A 27,398-nucleotide genomic window follows, 5' to 3' on the forward strand; every position below is an offset into this window, starting at 1 on the left:
AGAGACAAAATAAGACAGGACAAGCCAGTTCCATAAATATATCCTGAGATATTTTTTATTAATGCAGAATCTGCTGTACATTTCATGATATCTTTAAGGAATGACCATTCAGTTTCGGTGTGATCTCAGGACAGAGCATTAGTGGAAAGGCACACCGCAGGTTTTATACCACTCGTACAAACATTCTACTGAAAAGATTACATCTCTGCAGACTATCGGCATTCGAAATGCTTAAGCCTCAGATTTTTCCAGCAAAGGTCCCATCTTCTCTCTGCTCGTCCCATTTCTGGATCTAAAGGGACAAAAATTTTAGAGGAAAAAAAGAAAACTTTTGAGACAAAAATATTTATTTTTAGTTGATTTAATAACTATGTAAGAGTGTTAATCCTCAAACTACATTTTTGTACAACTTGTGATGTTAAGCAAAGCTTAGAGAGTGGAATCGCTTTGGCTGATAAAGTAACTCAACATGTTGATGTATTTTTAGTCAGCTGTGTGATTAGGGGCAAATCTCCAAACTGTGTTTTCCATGTTTTCCTTATTTTTGACTGTTTGGGCTGAGCAGGAATGTGAGGAATCATAAAGTTGTTTGACCCCTGCTAAATAAACTCTTCCCACCAATTAAATTACCATGTACATGCTGCCAATACGCTTTCAGCAAAGTGGCTTTTCTGTTAGAAATGAGATGGTAACATTTCTTATATTTACCCAGGAGATGGGGCACAGCGATTTGTAGACCCTTTTGTACCACTCGCAGGGCTGGGTGTCTAATCCCTTGGCATCCAAAGCTTTCTGGCAGCGGTAGTAGTCTATAAATAGAGAAACAACAATGGTGAATATCAAAAATAACCTTCCAGTAGACCCTGTGAAGAAATCTGACTGGGCTATCTTCAGGCCAGAGGTCAGGGTCAGTAGGTGAACTATGATAGCCTTTATCATGATTACTATGACTGAATAATGTTGTAATAATCCAAAATTGTACTAGGTTGTTATTGCCTTTTTAAAGCACAGCATAGTCTTGCTTTAATCGGCAGTTCCTCTAGTCGCTTTCACACATTTGGAGAAAACAACCTTGAGGTGTAGTCTTACCCACGTAGTTGGACCAGCAGTTCCTGGTCTGGTTCTGGTTGGGGAATCTGGAGTCAAAGGGAGCCGTGCGGTATTTCTCAAGTTTGGCTTTAATGTCTTCGGCCATTTTCACCTCTGGAAGGAGAATCTAATGAATGGGTGCAAAAGGGGAAAGAAACAGCCACTCATTAGCCTGTGTGTGGTAGCCTCTTGTGAGGATAACATCTGCAGGTTGCCTTCTATGTGCGGAGATTGAACAGTGGCCGGCGGTGACGATCTGTGACGCCTTAAGATTTCATATTTGGGCAAGTGCAGCGGATTGCTGTCTGCGGCACCTGAAGGCTGCTACTAGAAATGCGGGACTTTCATCAGCTATTCTTCTCACCGTCCAATCTATAATATCAAACTACAGTCAAACATAAGCAGTGATTAAATATGTAGGACAAAGTGGGAAGGCCCTAAATGGTAAAATGCGCCTTATTAGCCGGTATTGGCAGTAATCAATAGCCTTAGTTACCAGGCCAAAAAGCGTTTCCTTCGCACGTAGCCCAGTTTCTCTTTTCTTTTTCGCACAACCTGGTAACACATTCGCTATTTCTCTCTGCAGTGTAATTAGTTTCTTTAAGAATGCTACTGAAAACCGATTAAAACACTTCCTATCGATACCCAGAATTAGTGGTGCCATTTTTGACACGCCACTTCCCGAGCGGTTATTTTGATGACTACACACAGAAATGAATAGAATAAATAGAAATAATACCTAGCGGACGGTCTGCGCAAGACGAAAACGGTACTTTAGAGGGTTAGAGCATGCAGGTAAACGGTACCTTAGTCGCAGATGCTGGCTCGGCTCAAGTGACTTTACACCGGACGGTGAGTGTCGTTACTCTGAGAGACAGTGCGCGCTCCACGCGTGCGCTCCGGTCTGAATATATTGGAGCCGTGCAGTTTTATCATAAGGGAATGGCGGATACAGGTCACATTGAAATGACAAGACTCTCACAGTCACACTTTGTCTACACGCAAATGTTTGCTTTATGTCGTGTTTTGGAGAATAAAAGCCCTGAGGGGTGAAAGCCCAGGGGCGCAGCGGGAGGTGTTTATTTTAGCTTTAATTTGTTGTTCGAGGTTTTACTCCTATGAAGCCGGAAGTTTTCGGCTCCTCTGTGTTTCTGTTAATCATTAATATGATGTTTTTAAGCATATGAGCTGGATGGGTTTGAGTTGGATGGCCATAAAAAGTAATTTTCCCTTCATGTGGGCTTCCTATATTTCGGATTTCAAGTGAAGTAAAGCTGGCCAAACCAGGAACTCTGTCAAGAAATGCCTGCAATCGTATGGAGGTGCTGCAGGCGCACTTTATAGGACCTACCAGCTGTGAGCTAAGACACGGAACAGATGAGCAGTCCGTTTTTTATGTGGCAGGTCTATTAGCCTGATAATAATAAGCAGAGTGACGGAGACATGTTAACCGTGTAGTGCCTCAGGAGCACTAACTACACTTTCAGTGCATGAGCTGCATTTCCGCGCGTAACTCCTTTACAGGTAGTGCACTTGCACTATCCGCGCGCCTATCCGTCTCCGGTCGCTGTCCACGCGGGTCCACTCCCTTCCAGCCAAGTCTCGGCGCCTTCTCCTATTTTGCCTCAAGTGCGGCTTTCCATAAAAATTCCAAGCATTTCCCTACAAGGAGAGGCTCTCAATCCCCTCACATGTATTCAGGAGGAGCCCCACGGCAGTCTTGCGTCACGGTAAATAAATGACGCGGTGTACGTATTTAGGGAGTAAACTGCACGGTACTGCCCCGGAGATACGTGACTGCCTTGCATACATCCATGCCGACGGTCTGTCCGCGCTTTACTGCACTCTGTGTGTGCGTGCACAAGATGGCGACAAACGGCCTGTTTTTATTCATTTAGATTAAACAAAACCAATTTCTTTAAAAATATTTTAATATAGCTCAAATCCAAACATTTCATTACAAGTCAGAAAGTAAAGTCATCTCCAATAAAGGCCTCTTTCACAGGTTCAATATGTCCATGTTCAGCAAAAATAAGAACCTCGTCTTCAACCTTAATATAAGTTACCAAGGGAAAACAGCTTCACAAGGAGCTGTTCAACCACAGCAATAACTCTTATTTGATACAGCATTGACTAAATTGTCAGTGTGCGTTATATAGCATTACATCTTACAGCATGTTGGATTAAGTAAGTAACAGTAAAGGGTCATCGATGTCAACATCAGTACTGTTGACTGCCAGAGTGCCTTATTGATACTTTCACAGACAGGATCCCTTACAAATTTAACACATAACATTTAGTTTATACCATAAACCAGCCTTACAACTGAGTATCTATTTTATTTAGGCTATTTTTAATTTGACACACTAAGGAAAAGCCTCTGTAGTTGCATGCATCTGCTACCTTTAAAGCACAGCGTGACATACAGTTGCATAGATCTGAACAGTCCAGCTTCTACTGTTTTTAACGATCATTGCACCAATGCATGAAATTGCTAGAAACAATACATAAAGGCAGATCTGATGGGTTTATCAGCAGGAGAACAGCAGTCTGAGTAGAGTGATTGTCAGTGAACAGCAGCTTTTTTCTGATTCTATACAGGTTTAGAGTTTTGACAATATGAAGGATATGCAGTGAAGAAGAGTGAATATAGACAGTGTCCAGTTTGTCCACCGGAGAACATCCCTGTCAAAGCAAATCAACCTAAAGTCTTCTAAAGATAAAGGAGTTTCTTTGCTGGTCAGCAGTTGGAAACTCACAATTAGTGTACAACAACTTTGGTTTTGAAAATCAAGTTAAGTCAGCATAAAACCGATGATATACTGCACAGGTTACAGCCGGCCTTTTCACCAATCGCTAAAGCGGAGTCGGTTGAAGGCCTCTTTAATGTCCTCGTTGGATTTTGTAGTCCCGTCGCCAAAACGGAGTACTTTGCTGTCGGGAATGTCCTGCTTCAGCTTGCGCTTGCTGAGAACCACGGTGCCTTCGGCTCCCTCCTCCTTAGGACCTATCAGCAGGATGTAGGCAGCATGGCGCCCACGCTCCATCAGCGTGGCTACAATGAAAATATATAAGTTACCCAAAAATAAATTTAAAAAAACACTGCTCAATCTGATTTCCTTGTGTTGTTTCTTAAAAATAATTATTGTTGGTCCAGGTTCAACATCGCAAGTGACCAATCACGTTGCTTGGATTTTTTATTCCAAGGCGCAAAACTATGTCATCAACATGTGATTGGTCACTTGCAATGTTAAACCTGGACCAACATTAATTAAGATAATCCAGGTATAACACCAACACGGGGTGTTGTTATAAAGATACACCCTGGAAATACATCGTACCAGTAATACCTTTGCTAGAACAAGAGGTACCTTTAAATGCTATAATGTGGTCTACGACATTAGTGGACTCGAGGACAGCATTCGAATAGAGAGGATGCAGCATGTAAGAGCGTCGTTCACTTGTTACTGGTTCCTGAAAGGAAAACATTGCAGCTGTCAGGGAGCAGTTTTGTTTGTGAGAAACGTGTAAAATGATCATATTCATAAAGGTAGTGTACTTACAGATGAGTTTGACTCTGAGGGCATCAAGCCCCAAAACATGAAGACTGAGAAGTAGTTGGTGGTGTCGATGGAAGCGGGTCTCGGGGAATTAGGACTGGCCAAGAGCTGGACTTCCCACAGCACACCGCCAGTCTTCCCATCCAGGATTATTATCTACATTTAAAACCAAAGTGGTCTAGTTTTTCTATGATTCACACTGATCACCTCATGCCAGCAGTCAGGCATCGAAATAAAGCTGTTTGTCACGTTTTCAATTTAACTTACCCTCTTTGTGTTGTTGCCAATATCCTCCTCAATGACAACATCTATTAAACCATCTTTGTTAAAATGACCAAAAGAGGGTTCACTGAAAAAAATAAAGAGAAAAGGCTGTTTTTCCACCCAGCGAGTCCTAGTTAATAACAACAAATGGTTTACTTTGATATTTATTTTGCTCTCCCACAAAAATGACCAGAATTTAATACTGAATGTAGGGCTGCTCAATTAATCGAATTTTAATCACGATTACGATCTGGGCTTTCAACGATCATTAAAAATGACTGAGCCGATTATTAGCCCCTCCCTCATTTATCCGCGACACCTTAAAGGCCGGTCCGTGAAAATATTGTCGGGCATAAACTGGTCCGTGGCGCAAAAAAGGGTGGAGACCGCTGATTAAGAGGACCCGAGGGAAGCTCGGAAAGCTAAGCAGAAGTTATTTGGAGAGTGACTGCCGTTGGTTGAAAAGAGTTTTAAAAAAAAAACTTCAGTGGTGTTGCACACTATTTTATATTATTTTTTAAAGTCATTGTTAACCCTTTAAAGCCGGTCAGAGCAGCACGCTCCGTTTTGCGTAACTATTTTTAAATCCCTGTAGAACCTGAACCGTGTAAGCTAGCGCAATAATTTGTTTTGCATATGAAACCGGAGGAGTTGTACTTACATCTTATGCCATCAGCTTGTCCTCGGTCACGGTTTCGTTCCACATATAGCTTTGCAAAAATTGCATAAAAAGCGCTTGCAGGAACAAAAACATAATATTCCAGAAACACGCTTCGCCGTTCCTATCAGCTGTTCGTAACACTTCCCACAGTGAAATGATGCACCTGCTGTTTTCTTTGCAAATTTGCATCATAGGATTGTTTTTTGTTTTTCCTGCAGTATATAAAAACTGTATCTCCAAAATAAAACTGAAGACACTCAAAATAAATTTCCTGTGGTGGGAAACTATTTTTTGCAACATTATTGTATTTAAAGTTTTGAGGGATAAACCTCTTAAACTTCTCCAAGTAGAAATATATGTAAACAAAACAAAAGCGATTTTCAATTTTTTTTTGTAGTTTATTGCACTTTTTTGCAATTTATGTAATTACTATGGACTTAATGCATACATATTATTAAAATATGGGCTATAACAGTTGTATTGATGTATAGCAACTTGAAATGCTCCCACAAATGGCACTACAGCATGTAAAAAAAATAAATAAAAATAATATAAGCTCTGGTGGACTTGGTTCTATAGTAGGTCTTAAAGGGTTAAATAAATATCGTCAAATAATCGTGATCTCAATTTCAGTGAAAATAATCGTGATTATCATTTTTGCCATAATCGAGCAGCCCTAACTGAATGTTTGAGATTGTTGGTTTTTGTTGTGTTTTAACACAATCTGACTTCTGAGCAAATATATTATTTTAATGAGATGTATAAATTATTTAGTGGATATGGACATGTCTACAGTACATTTAGGGACTATTTTTCCAGGTCTATAAATGATATAGCTTTACCATCCATGCATCCACACTCACACGTTTATAATCACCAATGAGCCTAAGTCCACAAACTGCATGTCTTTGTACTGTAGGAGGAAGGCAGAGTACCCACACAAACATGGGGAGAACATGCAAACTTCACACAGATAGGCCTCGGCCAGATGTTGGATTTGAACCCAGGACCTTCTTGCTGTGAGGCAAGTGCTGCACAGCTATGACTGCAGCTCACCAGGGGAAAAATAAATAAATAAAATAAAGATGTTTTTTGTTTCTGTAATTACTTAATAGCCTAACTTTTTTTAGGTGAAGTATTAAATTTAGAATCACAAATGTTAGTGTATCTGTAAACACTGATTATGTTATTGCACTAATGCATGCCATGTATTCATTATGGTAGGAAAGATGTAGGTAAGTGCTCTTGTTGTTTTTCTTCCCTTTCTGTATCCATGGCATTATGGAATTTGTCCAGCAATCTCAACGGTATCGACCTTGTAAGCACTCTGTACTGAGGTATTAATTAAGCTGCTGTGCTGTGTAACTAAGCACTTTCCTCTTATTCTATGCACATGAAATCTAAAGCATACACAGTGGGTTTACCTGAGGACTGAGCTGGTGTTGAATCTCCACAGTAGCTCCAAATGTTTGCCATCAAGCAATGCCACCTCCTTCCCAGCCACAACCAGCAGGTTGGATGAATCATCCGTTTCATCGGTTTTCAGCATTCGACTCACTTCAGACCTATAAAGCAGAAACAAATAGCAAGTCTCAGGGTAAAAATCCCCATGACAACAAGCGGTTTTGTAGAAGTGATAATCAAAGTTCCTTCTTACTTGTAGATGGGTACAAGGCCGTCTGTGCCACTGGCATTTCTCTCCAGGTGTTGGTCCTTCTTCAGACCCATATCCATCCCTGCTTTAGCCTTGGCAGCGATCTTCCACAGTGCCCAGCCATACAGCCCAGTGTCTACGAGTAAATACACTCACTCACTCAATAATTCCCTTTCCTGTCCTAGAATCAACAACAGGAAGAAAACTAAAAGCTGACGAATCTTTTGAAAAGTGAGTAAAGATGAAATGTTACAGTAAATGAGCCTCACTGTAAGAACTGTTGTTAAAAAATGCAGCAAGGTTAATATCAGGTAATATCAATATTTAACAAACATCTCTATGATAACGTTTCTTTTACTGAAGCGTTTGATGCACACCTGAACCCTAACCAAATCTCTTTGACCCACCTCCTTTGTAGACATCTAATACCTGCGAGTAATTTTCTTTGGGTCCATAAGTTATTATTAATCAGAACATATGACTTTATTCAACTTTTAAATAAGTTGTTACAGGACAAAGATTCACATAATCTTTTAAGCCTAGACTAAAGGTGATCCTATAAAAGGTATAACAGTGCAGCTGTTATTATTCAGCTTTTGTTATGACTAAGCATTAAAAAAAAATCTGTAACAGTTTGAGTTTTGCAACTGTACTTGGATAAAATGCAACACTTATCATTGAGAACCTGCTCAACCGGTTTGCCTGCAGAGTAACTGTCACGGATGATTTCATACACAAACCTTTTTGCAGTAGTACGTAGTAAGAACCTTTCTCAGTGCGGTGCAGAAGATGACTGGCTGTCTCTGTGGAATCGAGAACCACCGTAGTGCCGATTTGGTCACCCGTCTTCCCTGAGAGCAATACCAGCTGAGTCTGCAGATATGACAGGAGACACTGAAACTGGGACGATTCCATTTTTGCTTTAATATTATCATTAATATCAACACTTTCAATGGGGAACATTTCCATATTTGAGTCTTGTTACAGCAAGAGAAAAACATAATAAAATATACCAAAAACCAAGAAACAGAATAATATAACTCTTAACTTCACCTTTACCTGTGTGTTATCAGATGCCACCAGAGCCACATCACCAACTTTGTCCCCATCCAGATCTGGGACACTGAGAACGGGCGCAGAGCTGCGCAGCCCAGTAGGCTGAGACTGTTGCCAGATTTTCGTACCTGAGACAACCACACCACACAGTAACAACGTAGGTTACAAAAGACATCTTTCTTGACCTAAAACGGATCTTTAGAAGTTAAAATTGCTTTACTTCCTTTCTTTAACTAGACTTCAGGAACACTACATTAAATGGTATGTCAGTAATTTGTTGCCGCTAACAAATTGGAAATGGGTACAATTTTTTTCTTAGCCAGTAAAATCCCCATTTCTCTTCCTCTTAATTAAATAAAGGATTTGATTTGCCACTACTTGCATTGAGTTTGTTTTTTCACTAACCTGTACGTTTGTCGATGGCTGTGAGTTTGTCAGAATGGGACAGCAGACAGTCCCAGGTTCTGCCCGTTTCTCTTTCGAGGCCACACTGGGCCCAGTGGAAGTCGGGTTCCAGCGGACAGTCCCACAGGTTCTCTCCATGTGTGCCATCCAGTGCCAACAGAAACACGCATGGTGAGGATAGACCTGGAAAACCCACAGTTTTTCTAAACAAACATAACACACAATGGGTGTATTGTATTTTCATAAACAGAGGATCAGTCTCTACCTTTATCAGCACATGATCTGTTCTGTGTCACTTCTGTGGTTTTGAGAATAAACAGGACATCCATCACCTTGTCTTCATTTGCATGTTCAAAAGCTAAGAAGTTGTAGGTTGCTGTGGTGAAGAAAAGAGAAAGTAGTGCCTAATTATCTCGCAACTATAACACTGTCAAGCAGTGAAATTGCACTCACCTGCTCCAGGGAATGAACTGTTCCAGGTAACGAGATATTGTGGCCTCACGGGACAGGGGATGATGAAGGAGAAGGCAAACACGATGGTGAGGCAAAGGAACAAGGACAAGAAAAAGACTGCAGTTCGCCAATGAGACAGTTTGGAAAAACCCAACTCCTTGCAGCTCTTTCTCTTCAGCTCTGTTGCTGATGGTACTGTTCCTGCCTCTGCACCATCTTCTCCTGTCTTCAGAGGGTCGCCCTCAGTGGCTTGGTCTGTGGTCTCCATCACTGCCTTAACGCATTACTGGCCCACTGACCTGCCTAAAAGGAGAAAAGAGATTATGGTAAACACTTACGTAAATACATACCACTGCAAATACAAATAGTCATATACAGTTCCAGTGTGGAGCGGATTATAAACCTGCATGTGTCAAAGTAACCATACAAAACTCGCTGGCATTCACAGATACACTCTGTGGGAAATAATACTGGAGGCAGCAGTGTCTAGCAGTCCAGCTATTTCTGCTGCATCAACCTTTGTGAATCTCTGCTTATTCAGATGTGCCAGCACAGATCCAGACGCTTCTCAGCACAAAAAGAGCAGACCCATAATAAACATCGCTCAGGATTGCACACCATATTATTTGTTCTGCAGCAACAGGCTTATTACTCACACGTAAAAAAAGAAAAAGAAAAAAGAAAGATAAGGGCGTGTGCTACAAACTTCCTTATGTATATTACAAACAGACTCGCACAAAATTATTTTACGCCCCGAGACCGTGCCGTGAAAGTCTTTTCTTCGCCTTAGTCAGTTCCGGATAGCTATCTATATTAACGAGATTAGGTATTAAAAAAAGTTTACCCTCAACACCTGGGTGGATTAGTTTGCTAACTTGTTGAACGAAGGCCAGCCCCGAAAAAAGGGACTGTGTGTAATATTACCACAGAAAGCGGCCCTCGATTTGAGGTTAATTCAATAGTTTAAGCAGATACAGATAAGGTTTTTCTTACTTTAACTCTGCACCGCCGACTCCTGCGTTCTTTGGTGCGGCTAACTTTAGATAGCAGGCCTGACACAGGCTAACAAAACTACCTGTCAACCTCAATTGCGTAAACAAATCACAGGCAAGCCCACCGTCCTAAAAGGTTCGCGTACCCCGAATTTGTCTGACAGGTAGCGCTACACATTGAAAATGTACACATTCAAATAATATTGAAACCTCCGAAACAACATGAACCTTAACATTAAGATTAATTTACCTAAATTTGGGTATTGCTTGTAGCAAGAGGTGCTTCAACATGATGAATGCCTATGGCGAATAGCCGTTGCCTGAAAGTCATAGCTCAGGGTCTATCAGTAAACGTGTTGTGATTGGTTGTTGTACGCGTACTTGGCCGTTTCGATTGGCACATTTAGACGGAATCTGGGGACTTCCTGGTTTAGCGAGGCTACAGAATAGTTTCGTCATTTCCCGGATATTGGACGGAAACGGGCGAGTTGAAGAAATAGAGGGAGAAGCAGCAAAAGGAGATGCTTGGATAAATAAATTCTCAAATAAGCCGATAAAACAGAGGAACCGTTTTCAAGTTGATTGACTTTTATCTAACCCCGTCGACGGAAGAACCGCAGTAATGTCTGCCCAAGCTCAAATGAGAGCTTTGCTCGACCAGCTGATGGGAACAGCGAGGGACGGTGAGTTGCTGTAGCATGCTAGCCGAGCTAGCTAGCCAAGATGGAGCCACTGCTGAGGCTGGCTTGTGTTGGCGTGTGATGGACAGAGCTGCATGAATGGATGTACTGCAGAGGGCTGTGGGACAAAGTAACGTTATATTCAGGCAGCCTGTTAAGGATTAATGAGAGGATTTAATGTTTGCATCCAACGTGGCTCATTGCAGTTTAATAGGTTGTAGTTTCCCTTTTATTACTTCTAGGATTTACTAAATTCCTAGCTTGTAATGTGCGTTGGCTAAACGTAGCTACTTGTTGTGGACTGTGAGGCGCCAAGCTAGGATGCATTGGACAGTGTACAAGAATATATTCCTGGCGTTAATTAATGTTTAGTTAATGGTAAACCAGATATCTTCTGTATCCATTTATATAGTTTAATTGGCATAATTTTAACCCTTGTGCGGTGTTCAAGGTTTTCAGTGTTTAGAAAGAGAAAAAATATTCTTCCTTCCTTCTTTGCTTACAATAACGTAACAATGGAAGCTTGCCCCATGTATATCTTGGATAACATATTTTCGGATAAAAATGTTTTTCCACCCATATTTTCTGATAGATTTTTCTTCATTACATTCTGTCACTAAAACCAGTATCACGTTTCTTCATTACTGTGCTCTTACAGGTGTTTTCCATGTATGTCAGTACTGCTTGGATTTGAGATCAAGTATCTTTGCATTAGTCGTCATGGCTGTATTGATTAAATAAAGCGTAATCTCACACCAAACAAGGGTTAAACGATAAACGGACCGTACTTTGCAGTCGGTCTTGCAGGAGTTCTAAAAACAAAATGAAACACTTTTCTAAAGGAACAAAATAATTTAGCACATATACTCGATAATAAAACACTTTCGAGATTAACTCGAGATTAGATTTTATTTAAAAAGAAACGGAGTGCAATACTGCGCTCGTTAATTGTGATTATCGCAGTTATGAGTGGACAGACGTCCTAAATGAAGTGTTTTCTTTTTTAGTAGCTTCCAGCCGTTTGGATACAAACATTAATTGGCAAATAATATAACCCGATTTAGTCCCATAGTTGGGTTTAATTGGAAGTGTAATACATTATTACAGCAGCAGATTAGAATAGAATAAATAGATGCAGCATAACCTGTAACATCGGTGCTGTGCAATGTTAGAAAAACATGTATAATACACGCTTGAAGAAGCATAATTTAAATGTATGTATGTGTGTGTAAATATATCAGCTGTCAGGTCTGACTGCAGTTTCTTGCAGCCCTGCCGTTTTATAAATATTTTATCCTGACAGCTGGTTGTGTAAAATTTGAAGCTCTGAGCCTTTTTTTTTTTCATTTTTTTAACAAGTTGAGCTTTAGAGTAAGAGTGAATTTGTGTGGTGAGCTTGTGGGTGTATGTGTGATGAGATATGATATCAAATTCTTCCCATACTTTTGTTGCATACAGACTGAACAATTGTGGCCCCTTTATTTTATTCATTAAGGTTCAGTGTATCTTTGCCAGCCTACATCAATCTGCAAAGGAGTTGCAGAAAAGCCTCATGTTCATCGAGCCGTGAGTCACACATAATTTTTAAAGCTGTTATGGTGAATATCCAAACAATTTGTTTGCCTTCCGGAAGTTATTGTAGCCTTTTTCTTTTTTTTTTCTTAAAAAAAAAATCACACAAATAGGTAAATCTTCAGTGGCACTAGTATTACTATTTGAAGTAGTATCACACAGCTTGAGCTAAGACGTCTGGTCGCGCTGAGTCCAAACGAGCAGTTTTCCATTACACGTCTGTTTTCAGAAGGCAATTTTAGCAGTCAGTCCACACACACACACAAAAAAAACTTTGCACACAGCATTTACAATCTGACTTGTGTATGACTCCCAACTTCTTACTACAGGTGTGCGCGAGAAAACTGTTCCCATTTATACTTTTCTACAGCGGGTTTAAAATTCTGCAGCTGAGGTCTTGAAGATGCAGAAGGGTACAGTATGTGGTGCAAGTCGCAGTGTGTATAACCTAAATTTTTTTCCTTGGATTTCTTTTGCATCCTTGTTTTGAATTTCCTTTGAATGTTCACAGTTATAAATAAAGGCTTGGCTGGAACATTTGATTTTAAAAATGTAAATCTATTTATAGTCGTAGTGGCCATCTTCCATTTTCTAATGAAAATGATACAGCATTAAGGTAGCAGCTGTACTTGACACGACTTAACTGAAACCTAAATTGTATTATTATAATGTTATGTTACACCGCTCCCAGCCCAATCCTTTGACCCTCATTATAGAGTGGGCGTTGAGCCTTATAAAAAGTTAACTGAGTTGAGGCTCTGATAATAACCCATTTGAGGCTTGGGTAAGGTAAGCACTAAGAATAAGAACAAAGTAACACACACATACAAAGCAACCTTTATTACTGCATTAATACATTAGTATAGTCCAGTAGAGGCACATTTACTCTACTAATGGATACCTGTAATGTTACATTAATAAAGTACAATGAAAACCCTGACAAGCAGCAATATACAAATAGCTTTTACTCATTTGGATAGGTACAAAGTATTTAAATGGAACTGTGGTATGTAGTACAATTACATTAATATGTATTGAAGCACTGGATACCTCGCCACTGTTATCGAGTATGTGAGGGCTGTCTCACTGGTTCTTCTTTTGGGCTGTTTCAGGGGATGAGACGCGGCAGAGGGTCAAGTTCACTGACGAACGAGTCTGCAAAAGTCACCTTCTCAACTGCTGCCCACATGACATCCTCTCTGGAACTGTAAGTGAGACAAACTTCAGTTCTGACCCATCCTGAAAGCTTTAAAAACTCAGTTCATTTCTAAGAGGTTGGAAAGAAATTTCAGAAAGGAAAAAAAAAGTGCTATAAGTGTCTTTAACTTTTGCAGTCTTTTTTTTTTTTTTTTACATTATCATTTGTTTATGTTTGAGTTTATGCAGCATAACTCATGTCTGTCTGGTTTTTTTTGGTGATAGCGCATGGACCTGGGGGAGTGCACTAAGATCCATGACCTGGCACTTCGGGCTGATTATGAAATTGCCTCCAAGGAGAGAGATCTTTTCTTTGAGCTTGATGTAAGTGAGGTTCCTTTTACTAATAATATATTAATAATATTATTAATTAATAATAATCTGGAGTGAGTGAGGGACAGGACGTGACTGAACAAACTGCTCTCCATCATGGCCCATTTCACACGCTCCACTCCACACTAACGAGGCAGCAGAACTCCTTCTCCCTTAAAATGATTTAACCCCGCTTTCAAAAAGAATGCTTCAGGAAGTCTTTTTTTTTTATTTTTATACCTTCTTGCAGCTGTTTCCCTGATTTATTGTGTGCATATTATTTATTAATGCAAGTTGCACAATCTTAGACTTTTCACTTTTCTTTAACTCATTTTTATGTTTTCTTTGTTTTTTATCAATGTTGTGCATATTTAAAAAAATTGCTTTTTCTCACGGTTTAAGGCCCTAGGTGTGCGCTTGTGGCACTTTTGCTTTACAATAAACATAGTTAAAGAGTACTATTTGTATTCTTTATCGTACTGCTGTAACACAATAATTTCCCTTGTGAATGAATAAAATGTCTATCTGTCTTGCAAGTCAGCACCATTCATGCCAAAAGCGTTTTTGAAATGATGCAAGTGCAAACCAAAACATTTGTACTTGCCAAGTAGTGACTGCTGAGTGTGTTAATAAAAGGTGTTGCTCCTACAGGCAGTGGATCACCTAGAGTCTTTTATTGTGGACTGTGATCGGAGGACAGAACTGGCCAAGAAACGCCTGGCTGAGACCCAAGAAGAGATCAGTGCAGAGGTGGCAGCAAAGGTGAATGATGCAACATTTTTATGCTTGATAAAGTCTGGCTTTCCTTATGCAACATCCAGTGAACCCTGTCAGTGTGTTTTTTCGCTCAACATAACCTGTTGTCTCTTGTGTTGGTGTGGCTGTTTTGTAGGCAGAGAAGGTGCATGAGCTAAATGAGGAAATAGGAAAGCTCCTGGCCAAGGCTGAACAGCTCGGAGCTGAGGGCAATGTGGATGAGGCTCAGAAAGTCCTGCAAGAGGTGGAGAAGGTCCGCACGAAGAAGAAGGATGCAGAGGTAAGGAGTGAGCTCTTAGAACTTCGAGCTTGTGGTGCTTTCCGTCTCTTAATTTTCTGAACTTCTGACACCTCGCTGCCTCTTTTATTCCCTCTTGAACCATTTCAGGAAGAATACAGAAACTCCATGCCAGCCTCAAGCTTTCAGCAGCAGAAGCTTCGGGTGTGTGAGGTGTGCTCTGCTTACCTTGGTCTCCATGACAACGACCGTCGTTTGGCTGACCATTTTGGCGGGAAGCTTCACCTCGGCTTCATTCAGATCAGAGAAAAACTGGACCAGCTAAAGGTGTGTATAACTTGTTTACAGCCAACTCATAAAAATATGAGTGACATGGTGCTGAATACTTGCTAGAAAGGGAGGATGATGTAAAGGCTTTAGATATGTTTGTTTTGACTTTATTTTATTTATTTATTTTTATCAGAAAACTGTGGTCGAGAAGCAAGAGAAGAGGAATCAGGAGCGCTTAAAGAGACGAGAAGAAAGGGAGAAGGAGGAAAGGATGAGGAGGAGGTGAGTGCTGATGTTAAAATCCAGATGACATTTACAGCAGTGCGTGTTTTACTGTTTAACTCTGGGGTTTTATTTTATAGGACAAGATCAAGGAGCAGAGAGCACAGAAGGTAAGGAAGCTCCCTCTTCTGTCTGTCAGTTCATTCGTTCCAGTCTTTTATGAGTCCGATTTGTTCTGTTCAAGTCAGCTAATGAAATATGCTGTCTGCTGTCTTTGCCAGGTCCCGTTCTCGTGACCGCAGAAGGAGACGCTCACGCTCTTCGTCACGAGACAGGCGCCGTTCCCGCTCACGCTCCAGGGAGAGGAGGAGACGGCATCGCAGCCGATCCCGCTCACGCAGCCGAGGACACCGTCACAGCCACGAGCAGAGCTCCAGACACAAGTAAACACAGACGAAAACCCTTATTAATCTATACTCCCGTGAAAGAGAATTGAGCAAACACATGGAGATCCGTGGGATACTGATTGCGTCGCCTAAGAACAGTCAGTGAAAATAAAAGGAAACAACAATTACATGGGCTTTTTTTGAGCCCTTTATCCAGCTTCAAGCTTGTGTTTTGGCATTTTACACATACAATCCTTCTCTTTTTTTTTCAACTGCTCTGTTGTATTTGTGTTACTAACCTGAATATCTCATATCGTTTTGTCGCTCAGGTCGTCCAGAGATCGAGAGCGCTCGTCCAGGGACCGTGACCGCTCATCCAGAGACCGGTCACGGGAGCGAGACAGAAGGGATGGTATGAACGGCAGGTCGGACTCGCGCAGGGCAGACGACAGAGACGTGGGGGACCTCTGAAGACCAAACTCCATCCATGACCACAACACCACAGCCTCCTCCCGTCTGTCCATTTATAATATCCTAATGTTAAACACTTTGGCTCGACACCCCACCCCTCTGTTTTCCCGCCTGCCTCCTTTCTTTGCTTTAGTGCAGCTAGAGTGCACACATACTATCAAGTATAGAATTGAGTTTTTTTGTTTAGTTGTTGTTGTTTTTTTCCTTTCTTTTTTTTTTTTTTTATAGCATCAGATACATCAGATTTTTGGGGATTTGGCAGGTTATTGGTCAGTAGTGGAGTGTACTCTTAATACCCACATCTGTAACTCGGTGACTTGTCTGTATCCAGTCCATCCCTCGTCTTGTTACTGCCCTGAAATGTGTCCACTAGAAAAGGCAAACTGATCTGCTGGACTGGAGCATAAAAATGTAACTGGTCCATGTTCTTTTTATTATTATCTGATGGTCTTTTGATAAAAAAAAAATCTGTCTGTAAATATATTCTAGGCTGACTAATTGTCTGAAAAAGCCTAGTCTTGTCAAGTAGTTTCTTGGTTTTTTTTTTCCCCTCCTCATCTCCCTCCTTGAAGATTTCGTTTCGCTGTCCCAGTGCAGTTCTCGAATGTCTGTCCACATAATGGTCCTCAGTACTTAGTTCTCTAAAACCCACTTAAAGTTTTACATTCAAAGGTTTTAAAGATGTTAGCATTAGTATCCGACTTGCCTCCCTTTTTTGTCTTTTTTTTATTATCATAAGTGATCAGGTTACAGGTGACTTTCTTCAGTATAAGTGAAATCTTCTGATCTATATTGGTGGCAAGTCTCTTTATCATTTCTTTCTATCTTGATTTCTTTTTAACATACTGCAAATAAACAATATCTTTAGAATTTGTGTCAGCATGTGAAGCAGTAGGTTCAGAAATGATCAAGTTCAGATCTACTTACCTTTAAGTGAAAAATTTAAACATTTTTTTGGCCCAACTTGAACAGATTTCTTTTCCATTATGATTAAATGCAAACAGATTTTAATGGATGCACTGCTTTACCTAATGTGTGAAGTCATATCTGTTTGTTCTGCTGGAAACCTTTCTTTAAAGTCTCAATAAAAAAAAAGAAAAAAGCACCATTTGGAATTTAATTGTGTGTTGAATTGTGTTGACAAGGTCCTGTCATTGTTAAGATGTGATAATAATGGCTGAATTTTTACAAATGTGTATTACAAAGATAAATACATTTCATTTAAGTTAATTAGGCAGAGAAGAAGACAGCTGTTACACTAAAATGAACATGCATTACAAACGGGGCACTGCAGTGGTAAAATATTTAAAGGGGATCTCTTACACTGATTTCCATTTTTAGATTTATTGCATTCTACTGGAGAACCACTGCAAGATTCACAGCTCAGATTAATTCTTATTTTTTTATACTGGCCCTAAGTCCATCACCTCAATTCATCCTGGAACAAACCACTCTAGTTCCATTTCCCCTCTCTTTAAGCCAGCCTTCTTCTGATTGGCTGGCCCTTGCAACCAAAGGGTTTAAACAGCCCGAGCTGTGTACCTGAGGTGTGTCATATTTGCACCACTGTACAAAGCCAAGAGTAGAAAAAACATTCCATAAAAATTGGTGGAGGCCTTTGAAATCTGACCTTTTGACTCCTGGTTTACTTGTACGTGCTCCGATCGCTGTTTGAAACTGTGTCCATGTTTAATATGAGCACCCACAAAAAACACTAACTGTACATATATGGCATAAAATAAGGAAAAGCAAAATCAGTCCCCTTTAGTTTGCACGGCACCTGGTTATATTAAATTCCTACGTCTCATATTGCTGACAGAAAGCTCGGTTTTAACATCAGGTAATAATACCGTAGTGACCCTCATGCCGTGATTTAATGTTAGATAGTCAAGTCACTGCCACATGTTCGGTCTCTGGGGACGGGAAAACAGTCCTTCATGTAACGCTCTTCACAATGTGGATGCTGTTCCTCACAATGTACTGCTCTCCAGCTTCAGATCAACCTTCATTTTCTGTTTCTCCATGACTGCCTCCAGCTCTGTGGCCCTTCTGGCATCCTGTAAAAAGTAGAAATCAATTTAGACTGTGTAGCAATGAGATGAAAAGCATCAGCTGTTTACAGTAATTTGAACCTCAAGCTACTGAGTTCAGGTCATTCCATCTCAAATTACTGTGAGCCTTCTGCTCAACGCTGAAGGTTTTTGTGAAATCCATATACGTAGAATACATTTCAAGATGTTTTTAAATGGCCTGTCAGCACGTTTCCAGCATGTTTCTTTCACACAAAATATGGGACGAAGTTTGGACGTCACAAAAACTAGAGATAAACGTCGATAAAAGCCTAAAAAATGATGCTGGCCTTTCTTACCAAAATAATCCAAATACCAATGTAAAATTTGTCACACATACAAATGCATTTTTAATGTCTCTTAATCTTTTCCTGAATTATAAGACTCTTCCAGGGTAATCTGGATGGCACGTGGGACTTGAAAATAAGAATTTTGTTCTGTTTGGATTAGACTGTCTGCTGATCCGAATGTATCATATGTCCTCAGTCCAGCATGAAAGGTAAAAGATGAATGAAAATATGTTAAAAGTAAGTAATTTTAAATCACTGATTACACTCATACTTGTGTTTTTGCATCCTGCCAAAAATGATCATGTTTAGTTTTCCTAAAACCAATAAAAATGTCAATATTGAAGGCTTTGATATGGCTTCCCTTTAAAAGATATAGCTGTTCTCTTTTCGCTTACCTCTAGCAGTGATTTTTGCACAGCGAGCTGACTGTACACTCTGGCGCCCTCCTCTGGAATCACAGCTTTCAGCTCTTCTTTGTTGAGAGAGAACAGCTGGGCGCCTGTCAGCACACCCAAACATGACACTGTCCTGAGGGACACAAAACATAATGGATTTCAGAGGATACTCCGGTGGAGCCGCTGCGTTCATCCATGTAATGGCAAAACGCACGTGTAGAGCCAGCATTCCCTGCTTATACACAAAACGTGGTTTATCTGGTCTGCGGTCACTTACGGTTTGCTGAAGCCCTTCCCTCTGAGCCACTCAGCCACCTCCTCTGGAGGAGAGTGGTAGTCAAGGGGGAGGGAGGTGTCAGCAGAGCGAGGGATGACGAGGGGTTTGTTCATATTGGACTTTCCATTCGTCAGTCTCTGGAGCAGCTCATCATTTACCAGCGTGACTGAAAAGTTTGGAGTTTAAAGAGGTAACGGTCACTTTCATGCTCAAATAATAATATAAATGCAGGACTCAGTGGAGGAAAGACATAGCTCAAAAGTGCATCTTAAAACATGAGAACGTGGTTTAAATCCAAAATAATGAACCCATAATTAGGTGACTTATGAGAAGCCTATCACTGTGCTTTTTTGTATCTTTTTTTTGGTTATATACTTTTTAAATAAATCTTATATTCACCTGTTAGGCAAACGTGCAAACCGCTACACTACAGAGCCACAGTCTAGGACACATAAAGTTGTAGTCCGTTACCTTTGTCATTGTCCTCAACAGCTTGCACATGCTGGTTGTATGATGGTAAGCTGCGTGGGCGCTGTGGGGAGTGGGTGGGGGTGGTTTTGGGAAGAGCAGGGGGGGTGGGTGGGGCAAGAGTGACATTCTTGGAAAGTGGAGGCGCAGCTGGAACCTGAAGGAACGTGGAGTGAAGAAAAAAATGAGTTTGCTCTGATGGAATGATCAGATGAGAGCTTGTGTGTTTCACACGTGCATGCATGTGTGTGGGTGTCTTTTTTGCCGTCTTACACTGGGGGGGTTGTTGTGGACAGGGCTCTCTATGTGAGCCATGGGCTCCAGGATGTTGAAGGGGACGAAGCCGACCTGGTTAAACCGATTGCGACACTTCCACCAGCGCTTGGATGACTCGATCACCTGTCAGACAGAGAGGGTTGCGGTCAGGGAGAGGGCTGTAAAGTGTATCAACAACTGCAAATAGCTTTTGTCAAACAACGAATAACAGGACTTTTATGATGATTCCTTGAGTGCGCCATAAAATGACTTGCTTCACTGTGTGTTACCTCCAGTGTCTCCCCCTGCTGCACTGAAAGCTCACTGCTGTTCCTGGCAATGAAGTCATAACTGCAGCAGTAGAGTCTGTCAGGCCCCGGTGGGAGTGAATTTCTGACCAAACGAGACAAAGTTTGTTTTTATTTAGTCAAGGTCAAAACAAACAACAACAACAAGAAAAACAGCAGTTCATTGATTTATGTCTTGTAGATGACTTACGTGTCATCGTTTGGTGGCTGAGGTGGTTGTTGCTGTTGTGGGAGCAAAAAAAAAAAATAGACAAGTGAAGACAACACAAGTTAGCACAAAATGCACAAAATATGTAGAGAAATATAATGTCAGTGTATATCTGGGTAAGGCTGACTGCATTAAAGTTTGAGAAACTAAGGTGTTATTAAAAAAACAAAGAACTAACTGTGAACCTTATACAGTTTTTAGCAGGGATGGACAGAAATGTGAGCTGACCTGTCAAAAAGCGGAAAGTGTATCTCCACTGTTTACTGTACGTAAGGTTTATTCATGCGTTAGTATCTTAAACCCCTGTGTTGTCCTTTTACACACTCATCCGTAGTTCTTGTTTCCACTGATCTACGATTAATGACTTCTAAATCACGTTATAGAAGTATTCCACACCTCTTGTTTTTCTCGAAGGGCTTCGAGTTTGTGCTGTGACTCGACCGGATCCTCCCAAACCTGCCCGTCAGGCTTCAAGGCTTCTGGCTTCCAGCCATCAAAGAACACTGGGGTGTATGGAGCTACAGGCCCATGCAGCTGAGACCTGAGAGAGCAGAACAAGTCACTGCCTTGGCCTTCAATGAGCTCAACAACCAAAACTATGATAGTTATTCAAGCAGTTTTCATTGATGGAAGTTATGACATTGGATTTTCCTCTTAAAGCTTGCTTACAATATTGAATATAATAGGTCTTATGTACATTTGACAGCTAATCCATCGGTTCCCTTTTCTTAACATGAGAAATCAATAAATCCCAAAATGCCTTAAGTGGATTTGTTATGCTTTTTATTATATAAATACTGTCACAATGGAACCTGATGGAGGGTCCTGTTAAACATCAGAAGAAAGTTTTGTCTTAAAGTAAGGGGACCCTCACCCCATGAGCTGAAACTGAGGTGCTGTGACAAAAGACCGAAGAAGACAGATAGGGATTGCTTTGTAGTCTTTCAGTCCAAGAATAAAAATATGGAACTGGATATGAGCAAAAAAACGTCCTTTTTAATCTCCTGTCTCAAAAAATCTGCTTATTTCAAAACGCAGGTAAAACAAAGGATTTCAAGAGAAACGAAGTACAAAAATATTGCTTGGTTGAAACAAAGATGTTGCTCTTCAGCAGATAAAATCTTCAGTGAACCCAAAAATGTAAAAAGGTGACACATAACTATCAACAGAGGCAAAATGCTCCCTTTCCACAGCCTCTGGCCAGAGTCGAGCTTGATACAACACCAAGACTGGAAGTTTTTAATGTGCTGCCTTTTTAGATTTCTGGAAAGTAAAACACCAGTTTCACAACTAGTAAGAGACAGACAAGCATTGATACCGACCGAGGGTGTGTCCAGTTGGGTCCCAGCGACGTCCAGAGCTGCCTCTCCTCCTCAGTCAGGGTATCTTGTAGAAGGGACACAGCAGAGCTGGTCAGGGCAGGACTGGATATGGCGGCTCCAAAAGCTGGTCCTCCTGTTGTTTTTACCATCTGTGCAACATACAGATGAGAAAAAATCAGTGTGTTTTTTATCCTTTCTTCCTCCCCTCACCCACAAGTGTTCGCAGCAGATGGCTGCACCTCCCTGAGCCTGGTTCTTAAAAGGCAGTTTTTCCTTCTTACTGTTGCCAAAGTGCTTTTTCAAAGGGGCCAAGTTATTGTTGGGGTTATATCTATATTATTATAATTTCTTTTCCTTCAATATGAAACGCATTAAGGCAGTTATTGTTGGGATTGTTTGGCATTATATAAAGTAAACTGAACTGATGTTCCCACGTCTGCTGTAATGGATCTGGCATTCAAAGTCTTAACAATCGCTGATGGTTCTAGCAAACCGCAACAACAATACCGTCCATCCTTCTGCCCGATAGCCGAACATCAAACCACAGATGTACCAACAAATGCAAAAAACTAATGGATACATCTGCACACAAAAGCCAAAGCACACAAGAAGAAGCACACACACGTCTTTGAGAGACAAGGCTGCGTGTTCCCATTCAGGTGTGTCAGTTTACACGAATCAAACACACCCTTTTCACCCCATTTGATTCATACTGGAGTGGAAAAATTAAAGCACATACTTTGAAATATTTCTTTCATTTCTGCTAACTCACAGTGTATCATCATGAGTGATGTTGATACTTTAATGAAGGGCATTGGACATTTCCATGAAATCAAAGTAAATAAATGATAATCTAAAGGCACTTGATTTCTAAAAAAGCAGCCACGAATGGCCCACCTTTTTTTCCCAGATGGAACTTACCAACGTCCTAATTTAAAACAGGCGTCGAGGGACAACAAAGTGGCCTTTCTAGTGTCGAGACAAGCTCAAATCTAAACCAAATGTTTGAGAGGTATGCACCAGCAACCCCTGTCCGCATACAAATACAACCAAGGAAACTGCGTAGATCAAACAAATGCTGCATTTTTTGGTGATTTTCAATCAGGCCGCTGTGCAGGGAACTGCCCTGTGTAAACACTGAATAGAAGCTGTAGCTTCTGACAACATCACTTAACTACTCTGAAGACTTTCCATTATTTTGACATGACACATGCTTACAGTTCTGCACTGATGTCCACTAACATCAGGAACAAAAACGCTGCCTGATTGGGCCGTCAAGCAGAGAATGTGTCTTTTGAATCTAGGCATTTACCCCCAGTTGACTTTGCCCCCGCATGGCATTACATGTCACACGGATTTATTCGAAGAGGTTGGTCATGCTCCCCTGCAGTGAAAGACAACACCTCATATTTACAGCAATAGCAACAACAGTTGCTGAGGTAGAGTTTATAACCCTGACTCACCATATCCAGAGGCTTGAACACATGGTGAATGAGGTCCTCTGAAGAAGGATTGGTGATGGTTGATTTCAGGCGAGCCTGAGAAATAAACAGAGGCGATGAATATGCAGCTGCCACGAGTAAGCAAATAATGAGGCTGGACTTGATGGCATACATACCAAGAGGCTGAAGCAATATTTGAATTTCTGGAAGATATCAACGAATTCCCCATCTGGTGGAGGGCGAGCCTTTGTGGCGAGTAGCTCGTCTGTTGTTTGGGAACAAAATATAACAGCAGTTGATGGATATGTTGCTTCGAACTAGAGAAACTGGAGAAATCTATGCATCTCCCTCTTACCTTCAGCGCTTTGCTTTTTACTTCTCTTCTTCTTCTTCTTTCTTTGGTTCAGCACCGTCGCAGCTTCAGCAGTCTGCTGCAGCTTGCCCATGAAGGCCTCGATTTCGTCGAAACAGTGATTAAGGATCCCCTGAGGAAAGAAGAATTGCCTTCGTTACGTGAAAAGCAGCCAAAAGTGGCGACAAAAAACACAAAAGAGATGAGCTGGCTTACCACTTCTCTCTCTGCTCGCAGGAAAGAGATATCAGGTCCGCCATTTGCTGTCGTGAAATAGAGCAAGGGACTCAGTTTATCCATGTTCATTCATCTCTGCACTTCCCAAAGCCGCCCTCTCACAAACACAAGCTGACAAAGCCATCTCTGTGCTCTGGAGAGACCTTTGCCTCGAATACCTGACGCTTCTCTCCTTTCCTCCTGCTCACTTTCCCAACCCTTCGGAATAATTCTGAAGCACTACTGAACAGGCATGCATGTGGAAAAAGAAGTCTTCTATGTTTTTTCTTACCTCTGGGTCCAGGGTAAGGTGGAGGGTTGACAGGTGGGGGATTAGGAGCATGCAGCACGGGAGGACTTGGTATGTTATAGGGGTCGAACATATCTCCTCCACTCTGAGAAAGCCTGCGGGGCGAGAGGAGAGATTCAGTGCTTCTCCCACAACACGGCACTACGGGTTAAAAGGTGATAACAGTGTTTTTGTTGATGATGGTGCAGGTGTACACTCAGCGCCAGCAAATGAGACGCCCTTCAGCAAGGGCTCAAGAAGTCATATTAACAAGCTCACATTCAATGCCGTAACAGCAGCATCCTCTTGGTAAGAGCCCCAAACAGCTCTATGAGCGCAGTGCACAACGCGGCGCCTCTAAGATTTAGCCCTTTCCCTTATAAAGAAGACATCTGATGACCTCCCCAGCACTCTTAACGATGGGTTTTGACACCTCAGTATATATCAATAAAGATGTGGTTTTATGACCAGTAGAACAGTTTCCAGGTTTTTCCAAGGGTAGCTGCGTAAACAGGGACCACTCTCACTAACTTCTAATGCAAACCCAGTCATTTTTGTCCAATAAGCAGGTCTGAAATATGCTTAGTTCAAAAAGGAGCTTTAAAGGTTACTCCCAGTAGGCTTACAAGGGCTAAAGAGTTAATCCTCCAGCCCTTATCCAACCATGAAGAAAGAGTGAACATCCTAATTTTGCATACTCGTTTCCACGCTAAACACAAACACTTTACATTAGCAAGCAATAAAAACAGTGAGTCCGCTTTGACTTTTTTATCCCCAAAAAAATACAAGTAACCTAACAGTGATGACTTCACTTTTTTAGAAATTTTAATTAAATTCTGATGTAAATACAAAAGGCTCCTGCTGTGTCTCTTACCACATGTCTCTGCCCTTCACGTGTCCTTTAAAGAGAAATGTTCTCAAAGCCAGATTATGCCCAGAGCCTTCGCCTCTGTTCCCTTTGCCTTCTCTACTCGCCGTCACAATGGCCTTGCTATCTCTGTCACACCTTCTTAAGTTATGTAGAAACCGGTAGAACGAGTCTTTTGCTTGCTCTCGCGCAGCTGTTTATACTGTTTGTCCTCCCTCTCTCTGCCTCCACACAGGTGGATGGCAACACAAAGCTGCTTTGACTCAGTGGAAAAATGTGACATAATGACAACGACGGCGAAAATCAAACTGCTTTAAATGGGATGTGGGTCTGAGTTTCCTTTTTTGTGGCTGCCAATTAAACTCCGCCCATGTGATTGTGAACACAGAAGCGTGCTCTCCCATTAAAACCGTGCCGAGAAATGCACTTTCGTGGGTGCGTGATTATGACAGTCACTGTACCTGTGGTCATCAGGGAGCAGCTTACGCTTGCTGGCGGTGGAATTCGAAACTGCCAACGTGACTTCGTCGCAGATTTGCTCTGCCTGTTTAAAATGACAAAATGTAAGTGGCATCACTGGTAAAACCTGATGCAAATAGACCCTATGACTCATCCAGGACAACACTTGGGGAAACTCCTCGCGCCGTCAGCACTCACCTTCACCGTTTCACAGTTAAAGAAGTGAATGTCTGGCTTCTTCTGATCTTCACCTTGGCAGACTAACATAAGGAGGGATGGGAAGTGTTTTTCTGTGTTAACAGCTTCACAGCGGAAGATGGATCTGAAGGCGTAGCTCTCCAGCTCGTCCTGCAAGGGCAGATAGAACTGATGGTCATTGTGGATGCAAATATGTGTGGTATTTCACAGCTGAGCACATTTAAATCTCTTCATCATCCACTGAGATGCGCCTGCCCTCACCTGACTCTGTACGTCTCTGAGATAAATGCCCCCTGCTCCCACATCCAGGTACATCTGTTGACTCCATAGCTTTTTATTTTGAGCCAGGGAGGAAAGACGGTTCTGAGCTTCCTCAACGTTCCGCACTTCCCCATTCTGCAGCGAGAACGTCAGAAGGTGCTGCAAAGTAATGAGGAAGAATGAGCACATGAGGAAAAATGCATGATAAAAAACATCACTCAAGGGAAGGCACTCACTGTGACGATATGTCGAGTGATGTTTGTCATGTTTTTTCCACTCTGTCAGCTGGAGATGTGTAAGATAAAGCAGCTTTCCTAAAAAATCACAGACCTAGAAAAGGAAGCAGAATACCAGGACCACTCAGAAACACATTCTGGACAGAGTTACGAGTGACATTTGTAGATGGAGAGAGGAACGATGGTGTTGCTTTAACAAGTTATCAGCAGCTCCTACTTCCTAAAGCTAAACAGACTTACTCACAAAAGAAATATCCTCATTCAAATGTGCCCTGCCCCTCCCCTTTTCCAGCTTATGTTTGTCTATCCCCGCTCTGCTTCAGTAACACAGGATTCTGGTGAGTGAGTGACTGAGCGAGCGAGCCACCCGACCTGTCTGGTAACAGTTCAAAGTATGATACCAACCTCTCTGTTTCTCAGTGACCACTGAACAAGCGTCACCGGCATCAAAGACAGCAAACACTTGGTATAACTCACATGGTGTCACTTAAAAACTCTGCCCACAAAAAAAATATCACTTAACCTCACATTTATGAGCACTCAGTGCCAGCCTGGTCTTGCACGAACATATAGTGTGGCATTTCAAAATGAACACTGGGACAGTGCGGTAAGCATGATGATTTGTGCACAAACTATAAGTTAAAGTACTGTTTTAAATCAAGGAAACATTTCTACATCTAAACAAAGCTTTACTTTGCATCCATCCAATATGTTTTTACAAAATATATTCTATGTGCGCAACTTAACTGTATAGATTTGACAGAAAGAGCTGTGGTCTTGTTGATGTTAGGTAAGAAGAGTAACACAATCATGCCAGGTTAAGTCAGAATTAAGTCAAGTGTCCATGGTGCTTTTGATTTTAGTACATTTTCATAAGCAAACCTTCAAAATCTGATCACAAATACTGAATTACTGGTAAATGTTTGGTTACACCTTCATAAATTACTATGAGTATCCAAGAAACCTATACAACATACAATAAAATGACTTACCATACTCATCTAAATGTATTTGAGAGTCAAATAATCAAAGACCTGAGATGTCAGAGACTGGAAATAGATGTCAAATCAGCTTACCGTAACTTAGTATACTTCCAGTGCCTGGATCTTGAGGTTAGCAGAAACCAAAACCTGTCTCGAGCCTTAGTGTGACTAGAGGTATCTTACTCACCCTGAGGTATGAAAGCCTTGACAAGCAGAGGTGTGTCACACTGTGGAGTCCCGCCCAGTATTTCACCCCACCTTAAA

The 27,398-nt window shown here is 41.3% G+C and overlaps 4 protein-coding genes across 8 annotated transcripts; 1 reads left to right on the top strand and 3 right to left on the bottom strand.

The window, feature by feature from the left end:
* Positions 1–28: 28 nt before the first annotated feature.
* On the bottom strand, positions 29–2,051 carry cox6b1 (cytochrome c oxidase subunit 6B1). The gene is made up of 4 exons (XM_086303223.1): positions 1,896–2,051; positions 1,090–1,216; positions 709–809; positions 29–292 (listed from the first exon to the last, which is right to left on the bottom strand). The coding sequence occupies exons 2-4, from the start codon at positions 1,193–1,195 to the stop codon at positions 239–241; spliced, it is 261 nt and encodes an 86-aa protein (XP_086159349.1). The 5' UTR covers positions 1,196–1,216; positions 1,896–2,051; the 3' UTR covers positions 29–238.
* Positions 2,052–3,002: 951 nt separating this feature from the next.
* fam234a (family with sequence similarity 234 member A) lies at positions 3,003–10,527 on the bottom strand. 4 transcript variants are annotated; one of them, XM_086303227.1, is made up of 12 exons: positions 10,385–10,527; positions 9,143–9,445; positions 8,955–9,065; positions 8,690–8,872; positions 8,282–8,412; positions 7,969–8,101; positions 7,232–7,364; positions 6,999–7,139; positions 4,917–4,998; positions 4,653–4,805; positions 4,461–4,563; positions 3,003–4,144 (listed from the first exon to the last, which is right to left on the bottom strand). In XM_086303227.1, exons 2-12 carry the CDS (start codon positions 9,408–9,410, stop codon positions 3,936–3,938), a joined length of 1,647 nt encoding a protein of 548 aa, XP_086159353.1. In that variant the 5' UTR covers positions 9,411–9,445; positions 10,385–10,527; the 3' UTR covers positions 3,003–3,935. The 4 variants fall into 4 exon arrangements, with proteins under 4 accessions (XP_086159353.1, XP_086159355.1, XP_086159352.1 ...); XM_086303229.1 differs by lacking the exon at positions 10,385–10,527 and adding an exon at positions 10,136–10,267 and having other exon boundaries at positions 8,288–8,412; XM_086303226.1 differs by lacking the exon at positions 10,385–10,527 and adding an exon at positions 10,136–10,267.
* A 60-nt stretch (positions 10,528–10,587) lies between these two features.
* Positions 10,588–17,343, top strand: luc7l (LUC7-like (S. cerevisiae)). Of its 2 annotated transcripts, none has more exons than XM_086303230.1 (10): positions 10,588–10,817; positions 13,499–13,593; positions 13,809–13,907; positions 14,547–14,657; positions 14,788–14,931; positions 15,040–15,216; positions 15,353–15,441; positions 15,522–15,551; positions 15,663–15,824; positions 16,097–17,343. In XM_086303230.1, the coding sequence occupies exons 1-10, from the start codon at positions 10,757–10,759 to the stop codon at positions 16,236–16,238; spliced, it is 1,110 nt and encodes a 369-aa protein (XP_086159356.1). In that variant the 5' UTR covers positions 10,588–10,756; the 3' UTR covers positions 16,239–17,343. The 2 variants fall into 2 exon arrangements, with proteins under 2 accessions (XP_086159356.1, XP_086159357.1); XM_086303231.1 differs by having other exon boundaries at positions 10,591–10,817; positions 12,310–13,593.
* Positions 16,426–27,358, bottom strand: LOC147323080 (epidermal growth factor receptor kinase substrate 8-like protein 1). Its single transcript, XM_086303224.1, has 19 exons — positions 27,228–27,358; positions 26,152–26,245; positions 25,916–26,074; positions 25,655–25,804; positions 25,459–25,541; positions 24,133–24,245; positions 23,841–23,887; positions 23,628–23,757; positions 23,449–23,537; positions 23,294–23,368; positions 21,831–21,979; positions 20,905–21,049; positions 20,491–20,522; positions 20,283–20,385; positions 20,011–20,136; positions 19,741–19,894; positions 19,270–19,435; positions 18,993–19,125; positions 16,426–18,295 (listed from the first exon to the last, which is right to left on the bottom strand). Exons 2-19 carry the CDS (start codon positions 26,179–26,181, stop codon positions 18,209–18,211), a joined length of 1,971 nt encoding a protein of 656 aa, XP_086159350.1. The 5' UTR covers positions 26,182–26,245; positions 27,228–27,358; the 3' UTR covers positions 16,426–18,208.
* Positions 27,359–27,398: the final 40 nt, after the last annotated feature.

Source organism: Aulonocara sp. 'chitande type north' Nkhata Bay, linkage group LG8 (assembly GCF_057382095.1).
Source record: "Aulonocara sp. 'chitande type north' Nkhata Bay isolate Kocher_YH1m ecotype deep benthic linkage group LG8, A_spYH_male_GT1.1, whole genome shotgun sequence".
Lineage (NCBI taxonomy): Eukaryota > Metazoa > Chordata > Actinopteri > Cichliformes > Cichlidae > Aulonocara > Aulonocara sp. 'chitande type north' Nkhata Bay.

Bases quoted from the DNA above. Each gene is read 5' to 3' on its own strand.
- cox6b1 (XM_086303223.1), bottom strand. From the start codon at position 1,195: ATGGCCGAAGACATTAAAGCCAAACTTGAGAAATACCGCACGGCTCCC. The intron at 810-1,089 runs GTAAGACTACAC...CTCTATTTATAG, and splicing joins CTGCTGGTCCAACTACGTGG to ACTACTACCGCTGCCAGAAA. The intron at 293-708 runs GTAAATATAAGA...TTGTCCCTTTAG, and splicing joins CGCTGTGCCCCATCTCCTGG to ATCCAGAAATGGGACGAGCA.
- LOC147323080 (XM_086303224.1), bottom strand. From the start codon at position 26,181: ATGACAAACATCACTCGACATATCGTCACA. The intron at 24,246-25,458 runs GTACAGTGACTG...CTCGCCCCGCAG, and splicing joins CTGCTCCCTGATGACCACAG to GCTTTCTCAGAGTGGAGGAG. The intron at 18,296-18,992 runs GTAAGCGAAAAG...TACTTTTTACAG, and splicing joins TGCAAAAATCACTGCTAGAG to GATGCCAGAAGGGCCACAGA.
- fam234a (XM_086303227.1), bottom strand. From the start codon at position 9,410: ATGGAGACCACAGACCAAGCCACTGAGGGCGACCCTCTGAAGACAGGA. The intron at 9,066-9,142 runs GTGAGTGCAATT...TCTTCACCACAG, and splicing joins CAGTTCATTCCCTGGAGCAG to CAACCTACAACTTCTTAGCT. The intron at 8,873-8,954 runs GTAGAGACTGAT...TGGGTTTTCCAG, and splicing joins CAGATCATGTGCTGATAAAG to GTCTATCCTCACCATGCGTG.
- luc7l (XM_086303230.1), top strand. From the start codon at position 10,757: ATGTCTGCCCAAGCTCAAATGAGAGCTTTGCTCGACCAGCTGATGGGA. The intron at 10,818-13,498 runs GTGAGTTGCTGT...GGGCTGTTTCAG, and splicing joins GATGGGAACAGCGAGGGACG to GGGATGAGACGCGGCAGAGG. The intron at 14,658-14,787 runs GTGAATGATGCA...GCTGTTTTGTAG, and splicing joins GTGCAGAGGTGGCAGCAAAG to GCAGAGAAGGTGCATGAGCT.